Below are 8,442 nucleotides of genomic sequence, written 5' to 3'. Positions count from 1 at the left end.
TGTAGCAGAAACTGTTAGGAATTTTGGTGAGAGGAACAACAATTGGATGGTGGGATATGAATTCGATCATCACTCAAACAATTTCATCGTAATCAAGTTGGTTCGGAGAGAATAGTTATGTGGTGTCTCTCAGGATAAGTTTAGAAGAAGATGTAGCAGTTAGAAGTGGCATATCCTTTTGAGGATTTCCTTTTCGAGTGGACTTTGCAGTTTTCGACATCATTGAAGAATTTGAAGCTTTAAATATGATGATCATAAAGTACAGAGAAAGTTCTAAGGAAAATAGAGATATAAAGAGCGTAAAGAGGGAATAGCTTCGATTCACAATCGTTATATAGGTGGGTTTTCTTTTGGTTGGGTCAGAGAAAAAATAATGACACCCAACTCGGAAATGGGTTGCATTAAATGCTAGGTACTCAATTACACCTTAATGTGACAGTTAAACCCAAAGTGAATGGTCATTTCTTTGAGCAAAAAGGGTAATTGTTGATTCGAATAAGAAAAAAATTTAGTCAAATCTTATTTTGCGTGCGAAGGCATGTTTATTGGGACTTAAAAGATAATCATATAATCGTTGGTTAAAATTTTGGACATTTCAATATCAGAGATTAAATGACAACCTTAAAAATCGATAATTATTTAATTATTTGAAAGATAAGGTAGGATCCATAACTGAATGACAATGGACGTAAGATGCTTCCGAGAAAGGAAAATCAATCACCAATGTTTGATATTAATATGTGAAAAAACACAATTTCTTGGATGGATATAAGAAACAAAAGTTACATGGATGATCTTAGAGGTCTTAAAGAGTGAAAGAGATTTGAGAAATTCTGAGAGCTAAAGGATTAGACCTTGAAAAAAGAGAGGAACAAAATCACATTACAATTTTGGATTTGAATTCTAAGGCAAATTTATCAAGGAGAGATCGGAATGTGAAATTTCAGATATTCATAAAGATCTTGTCAACATCACTAAAAAACGAGATTTTGGAATGGATTGGCTTGAATACAACATAATAACCTGAAAGAGATTAAGACTAGAAGAAAGGTTAGACATAAAGTCATATAATGATCCTTTATTTTCCTAGAAGAAATATTTCCGAAGAGAAATTGATTTAGCTCGGAATTATTTGACTTTCCGATGGTGCCATAAAAGAGTGCAAACTTCTTTGAAAAATTGAGGATCAGGCAACATCATTCCCATTTTTTTAGAAAGCTATCGAATTTGCTCTCATTCATTGCCATGGTGAAGACATCAGCGATCTCTTCATCAACTAGAACAAAAATGAGATCAATGTAACCATTTAAAACATGATCTTTAATAAAATGGTACTGAATATCAATATGCTTGGTCATGGAGTGTTGGATCAGATTATGAGAAATTACGATGACACTTTGAGAACCGCAGTAGATCGGAATCTATTGAAATCAGAAACCATAATCTAAAAGATATGATTATGTACAGAGAACACGAGATGTATAACTGGCAACATCGATATATTTGGATCCGGTTGTTGAAAGTGCGATGCAATTCTACTTCTTAGACAACCAACTAACCAACTTTCCACCTAGGAATTGACATGCACCAGATGCGCTCTTTCGATCAATTTGTAGGCTACCATATTTAGAATCTGAATAAGTTTGCAACAAAAAGCTTTCATGTGTAGGATACCAAATTCCGAGGCTCTTTGTTCCTTTGAGATACCAAAAAATATGATTCACATCCAAGAGGCAAGACATTTTCCGATTAGCCTGTAATGTAGCACATACGCATGTTGAGAACATGATGTTTAGGTGACTTGCAGTAAGGTGCAACATTGATCTGATCATTCCTCTATACTTCTTTTGATCAATGGCTTCACCAGATGGGTCAGAAAAGATATTGTTTCCAAATCCCATTGGAACCTTTGCAGATGCATAGGTGTCCACTGAATATTTCTTTAGAAGTTCGTAAAATGTGTTTCTTTTAGTGAATAAAGATTCCTCCATTTGTTTATTTGACTTGCAATCCAAGGAAGAAACTTAACTCATGATTCATGCTCACTGAAATCGGCTAGCCATCAACTTGGCAAAGTTAGCAATCCTTTTCAGATCGGTTGATTCAAAGATAATGTCATCAACATATATCTGGACCAACATGAGATGTTTCCCATTGGTTTTTCTGAAAAGGTTAGGATCAAGAACTCCTATTTGAAAATCAAATCGCTTCATAAAATAAGTAAGAGTCTCATACCAAACGCGATGAGATTGCTTAAGGCCAAACACAACTTTTTGGAGCTTGTAGTAGTAGTTCGGATAAGCTAAATAAACAAAACCAGGAGTCTGTTGAAGATATAATTCACTATCGAGTTCACCATTAAGGAAGTCACTTTTGACATCTATATGGTAAACCTTGAAGGCCTTATGAGCTGCATATGCAAGAAAGATATGAATGGCTTCAAGACAAGCAACAAGTGCAAAGGTCTCGTCATAATCTAGACCTTCAATCTGCATGAATCGTTTGGCCACCTATCTTGCAATTTTCGTAGGGTTACTCTTGCTTCATCGAGTTTATTTCGAAAAACCCAGCAAGTTCAAACTATAGGCATCCTAACGAGGAGGGCAAGAGTCCATACTTTATTTCTGTCAAACTCAGCTAACTCTTCCTACATGGTTGTAATCCAATCAGAATGTTCTAAGGCTTATTTGATGGATTTGGGTTCAACCATATAGATAAATGCATAGAAGTGACATTCATTTTGAATATCAATAGCATAGCAAGTTTGAACATCGACATTCAAATTTCCGATCACTTGATTGGGGGGATGATCTTTCGTCCATATATGTATTCTCCGAAGTTCATGTGCAATAGATGATCCAACATCAATGATGGGGTAGTGTTGCTCCCCCTGAACAATTTAAATTTGAGGATGATACTCCCCCTGAACTTTTGAACTAGAGAAATTTGTATCATCATTCGAAAAATCAAGGAAATTCTAAATAGGATCACTTTTGGCAAATTGATTTACTGCATCTTGATAAACTTCAACATTTGATTCGAGGGTTGTATTACCTCCCTTCCCTTAAGGCATATAATTAGAGATATTCTACCCCTCAACCCAAGAGAGGATTACTTCAGAATCAAATGGAGGGAAGGTGGGCATCAAACCAACATCGCTACCACGACAATCACCGACCTACCATCACCATCACCACCACCACCACCGCCACCATTGCCCCCGCAGCTGGCCCCCACCGCCACTGTCCCCACACCCACCCTACCACTACTACCCTACCGTTTTCTAAAATTGAAACCGATAGAAAAATACACATCTAAACATGTTTTCTAATTTTCTAAAACTGAAAATGAAAATGAATAAGTTTTAACTAAACGCGTTTTCTAAATTTTCCAATGAAATGCGGAAATAGAAAACGAAATATAAATAGGAAAAACGAAAAACAAAAAATAAAAACGGATTTTCCGTAACGAAACGCAGCCTAAATCTTCTTGGTGCTAACATTTCCTATTTTCAGATCTTGTTTTAGCTTTCCTTGTATTTTTAGCTTCACTTTTATATTTTGCTTTTGTTCATCCTCCTATACTGTTCTAGCTACCCGTTGGGTTTGTGTTTATTTATTTATTTATTATTTTTTTTCTAATGCATTTTGTTGTTAAAAAAAGACAACAAAACAAAAATAAACAGTAATAAACACTTTCGGGTATCTGGGCTAGTATTAGGCTAGTATTGGGCTTCACTGACTCACTTTTTCTTTTATGTTTGGGCCTCATTCCCCAACCTTTGTTTTTTGTAATTATTTGACTGGACGCAATCAGGCAAAGTATATAACCATTTTTTTTTTTATAAATTATTCTTTCTATATATCTATGAAATATTTTACTTATAACTTTTATAATTTAATCATTTTCCTTCAAATCTACACATTTATAGTGCATATACCTCCAGTTATTTTTCTTGTTAACTATTTAAATAATTTTTGTAATCTGACATAGTTTTCTAAATACAATACTACAATAAAAATAAAATCAAAATAAATAAATATTTCATTATTATTATTTCTATCAAACTATTTAACCCTTCTTGTTGTTACCCACCAAAGTACCTCATGCTCAACTCGTGAAAATAATTTTGTAAAAGTCTTTCATAAATAGTTGGGGTGCCCCACAAAAAGGGTCGACACGGGTTTAAATCACAAGTGGATCCATGCTTAAATGGGTATGCAAACATGTTTTAAAGAATGTCAAACTCTCATCAAGACCACCACTTTCATATCAAGTCATTTCTAGATTCCATTTATACCCTTTTTAAGCAGTCCCATTGCTTTCTTTGCCATTAGAGCTTGTCCCTTCTTTTCTAAGTCAAAGTCGTTGGTGGCTAAAACGTGTTTTCGTTTGGTAATACATACATTCAAAACATAATCATGTTTGTTATTCAATATATTATATTACATTTTAATATTTCATTGTATCATAAAGATTTTAGGCTTTGTATAATGTATATGTAGTACATAGTTTGCAAGTGTTTAAATATATTACAAGTGGGTAATGGTAATCAACTTCTTATTTCACATATTGGCTCATCTTCTTTAGCTACATTGTATGTACCTAATGTGTTATTATAGAAGCATACAATCAAACAAAGTAATATAAATAAATCAAACGAAATTGGAATACAAAAAAATTGCTAACCTTAACACCACAATCGAAACCCATCCATTGTATTCATAATCAACTAGTGTTTATTGTTGGTGATTTTAGTGTCACCATGTCATTTTATGTAATTGAGACTAACATGTGAGGTAATGAACTTCATAATATCTACTCTAATATATGTATGAGTTTGTGCGAAGTGCGCGTATGTATAAGATCGAAATTCACATATGGGACCGTAGTGGGAAATTCATATTCTTGAGAGTTGTTATGGTAAACTAACGGGATTCGTTAGTTATGGAAACCCTAAATCCTCATTAAAATCCAGATTTTCTGACTTGTTTTCAAAGCAACCCATGACGACAACCCTAAGAGAAACCCTAATCTCGTTTATTATATAAACGACTCTTCTCTTTGAGAAGAGATATACGAAAATTATTAGCTATCTTTTTCTTCAAATAAACAGAGAATCCTTCTAGCAATTTGGCTTACGATTTTTGTGCCTAGAATTGTAAGTGTCCTCGTGGACTATCCTAGGCTGAATTTCTTGCAACCCAAACATATGGTAGAAATATCAGTTCGGAAAATGCTCATAAGATCCAAATGATATCCAAATCTTCAACGTAAACCCCAATCCCTCGAACACTTCTAAGGAATAACTTTTTTCCCTCAATTGTTTCCAATATGGGATTAGTCCTACAAGACAATTTTTATTAAAGAAAGTTCCTAACATATTGTTCCTAAACTAACAAAAAACTTTCAAAGTGTTTCTAAATTGACTTTTGATAACCAATTTATATGTTGTTCTACTAAGAGATTTTATGGAACACCAAAATCCTCCGTGATACGTTAACAATAGTCTCTATTAGTTATCCTTATTGTTCTTAAATAGACAACCATCCTAGACAACCATCCTCCATGGCTTTATCGGGCATACACACCATATTGATTGGTTGACACCAACTTGTTGATATGATCGATCCTGATGGATTAAATATATTTAAAGGCTCAGAATGAGCTAAAAAGTAGCATTTATCGTTATTATAATTTTCACTTTTAAATCAAATATATATAAAATATAATAAAAAAATTAGACCATATATAGTTGTCCATTTTGACCACCTTCAACACCTTCATGCTTGTGGATCCTCGTGAGTCAATTCTTCGATATCGGTTTCAAATTCCAGCTTCATATTACAACAAATAAACTCCCCTTAGTTTGTGGGCGATGTCAATTTGGCAATAGTCACATACTTCATTTATTTCATTTAAATAATTCATCTACTAAACCATTTTGAATTATTGTATCTTATTTATTTTAATGGAAATGGTTATTTGTTTTATTTAATGATGATGTCATAAAGTTTGTTTGAATTATTTTTTATCCACAAATCTTAGGTTCTCCCCACATTTAATTTCTTTAACCATGGTCAAAACACATTTTAATTGTGAAATCAAAAACCTACATGTTTTATCTGAAAATTTCTTGTCCATACACTCTATAACATAATGGTTTGTCAAATGTCAAAATTTAATCCTTATTTAAAAAAGCGTTATCTCTTTTGGTTCTTCATCTCTTCTACAAACATTTCTCGAGCATGCTTTCAAAACAACTACATATCTCAACAGTAGAACGATAACACCAAATCTCAAATACTAGTCACCCTATTCCGAACACTATGCCAAATAAACTAATTATACATTTCTTCGCACATTTGGATGCTTGTGTAGTTTTACCCTTTTCGTAGACATTACACATCCCACAAAATGGATTTCACATCCTTGACTTGTATAATCATAAGATATAATATTTGGATCATTTTATAACAAATTGTGTTTATTGTGATTTATTTATTTATTTATATTTAGTGCATTTTTAAGTCTCGTCTATGGGGAGAAGGTGAACCAATTAAGAAATATCTGAGTGCCCAAATTGCCCAATACCATGCTTTATATTAGAAAGTTGCGATGATTGAACCCCTTTTTGCTTTCTACGGAAACACGATAAAGGGAAACAAGCAAGCCTGGTGCTTTAAAAAGCTTGCATATCTCCAAAAAGATGAACAAGTTAAAAAGGCATCTTGTGATTTGTCATCCACTTGGAAAACTTTCTATATCATTATCTTTCACAACTTCTTGCGTTTTTGTAGAGTTTTGTTTTTCTTTCTTTTTTTTTTTTTAATTTTTTTTATGTTTAATTTCAATATAGATGTTTTACAGAAGTATTCAAAAATATTCTAACAATAAGCGTTTTTGTTGAGTGTGGAGCATCTAAGATTCATCACAATTACTGATATTGATACCTTATCATCGACGTCTTTCATTTTTTTTATTTAACCATAAGAAAGTGGCAGTGAAAACGGCTTTAAAGATATATGAACCTAACTCTTTCTCTTTTCTTTCTCTCTCTCTCTCTCTCTCTCTCTCTCTATATATATATATATATATATATATATATATATATATATATATATATATATATATATATATATATAAACCATACTGAAAAGACCATCATGATCTTAATGTTGTGCCTTAGGGTTATAAATATATATTTAAAATAATATGCATATCTAGAGACAAAAAGCTTCATGTTAAATCCAATGAGTTGGACATGTTTGGTAAATTAGCTAGAAGATGATAATTGATAGTAGGAAGTTAGTATCTGTTAGCATGTAACTGAAAATTGTAGTTTGTCCTTTTTATATGTCGAGCATCTAAGATTCATCACGAATACTAATGTTGATAACTTATCATCGGTGTCTTTTAGTTTTTATTTAACGATAAGAAAGTGAGAGTGAAAACGACTTTAACGATATATAAACTATACAAAAAGCCCTCATCAATGAACCACTTACAATCATTTTAATGTTGTGCCTTAGGGTTATTAATTGATATATCTAGATAAAACCTTTTTGTCATCATCCGTCTTTTTAAAATACATAAAGTTCGAAGAATATGGATATTTAGAGACAAAACGTTTCATGTTAAATCCAATGAGTTGTATATTTTTAACAAAACTAGCTGAAAAATGATAACTGATAGTTAGAAGCTAGTAGTCATTAGCTACTAACTGAAAACTGTAGTTTTTATTTATATATAAATATTCCGTAAAAAATAGATATAAACCTTTTTGAAATTTATAAAATTACATAAAAATATATTGTTTAAAAAAAGTAAATATATAAATATATTTTTAAGTGTAATCTTTTAAATTTGTTACCATGTATATAGAAGTTTTTTTTGTTAAATGTTATTTAAAGTTATTTTTAGATTAAAAGATTTTTTGATGAAAATAAAAATTAAAAGTTTTTATTGTCTAACTATGTTTTTTTTTTTATTTATTTTTTTTTTTTTTGATTTTTTTTTAAAGATAGAAGAAGCCGAAAACTCTCGAAACCTATATGCTAAACACACTGGTATCATTATTATTTTGTTATTTAAAGCAACAAAATTTTTATATCTTTATATGGAAATTGATAATTGAGACTTATAATGAGATACTAGGCCCACACGAACATCATTATCATTCTCCACAGGAAAAGATGCAATTAAGCAGCATTGGCATGTACCCACTACTTTACGGTCATCTATAATAATATTCCTAATGTTTGTTATAACATGAAAATTGAGTATATAAATACACCCAACTTTTTTTAAAGTCATAAAAAGGTGATTGAATCAATCAATATCCCAAGTCAATAATACAAATATATGAACATGTGGGAGGAGGGCCATAACAAGCTATCATAATCATAGTGCCAATGTTTTAAATCAATATATTACATAAAA

The 8,442-nt window shown here is 31.7% G+C and overlaps 1 protein-coding gene across 1 annotated transcript; it reads right to left on the bottom strand.

Moving 5' to 3' along the window:
* Window positions 1-1,196: 1,196 nt before the first annotated feature.
* On the bottom strand, window positions 1,197-1,991 carry LOC111885251 (uncharacterized). Its single transcript, XM_023881523.1, has 2 exons — window positions 1,560-1,991; window positions 1,197-1,421 (listed from the first exon to the last, which is right to left on the bottom strand). Exons 1-2 carry the CDS (start codon window positions 1,989-1,991, stop codon window positions 1,197-1,199), a joined length of 657 nt encoding a protein of 218 aa, XP_023737291.1.
* Between the last annotated feature and the right edge of the window lie 6,451 nt (window positions 1,992-8,442).

Source organism: Lactuca sativa, chromosome 5 (genome assembly GCF_002870075.4).
Source record: "Lactuca sativa cultivar Salinas chromosome 5, Lsat_Salinas_v11, whole genome shotgun sequence".
Lineage (NCBI taxonomy): Eukaryota > Viridiplantae > Streptophyta > Magnoliopsida > Asterales > Asteraceae > Lactuca > Lactuca sativa.
Note: the sequence above shows the minus strand (reverse complement) of the source record. Positions and strands in the feature narration are given on the sequence as shown.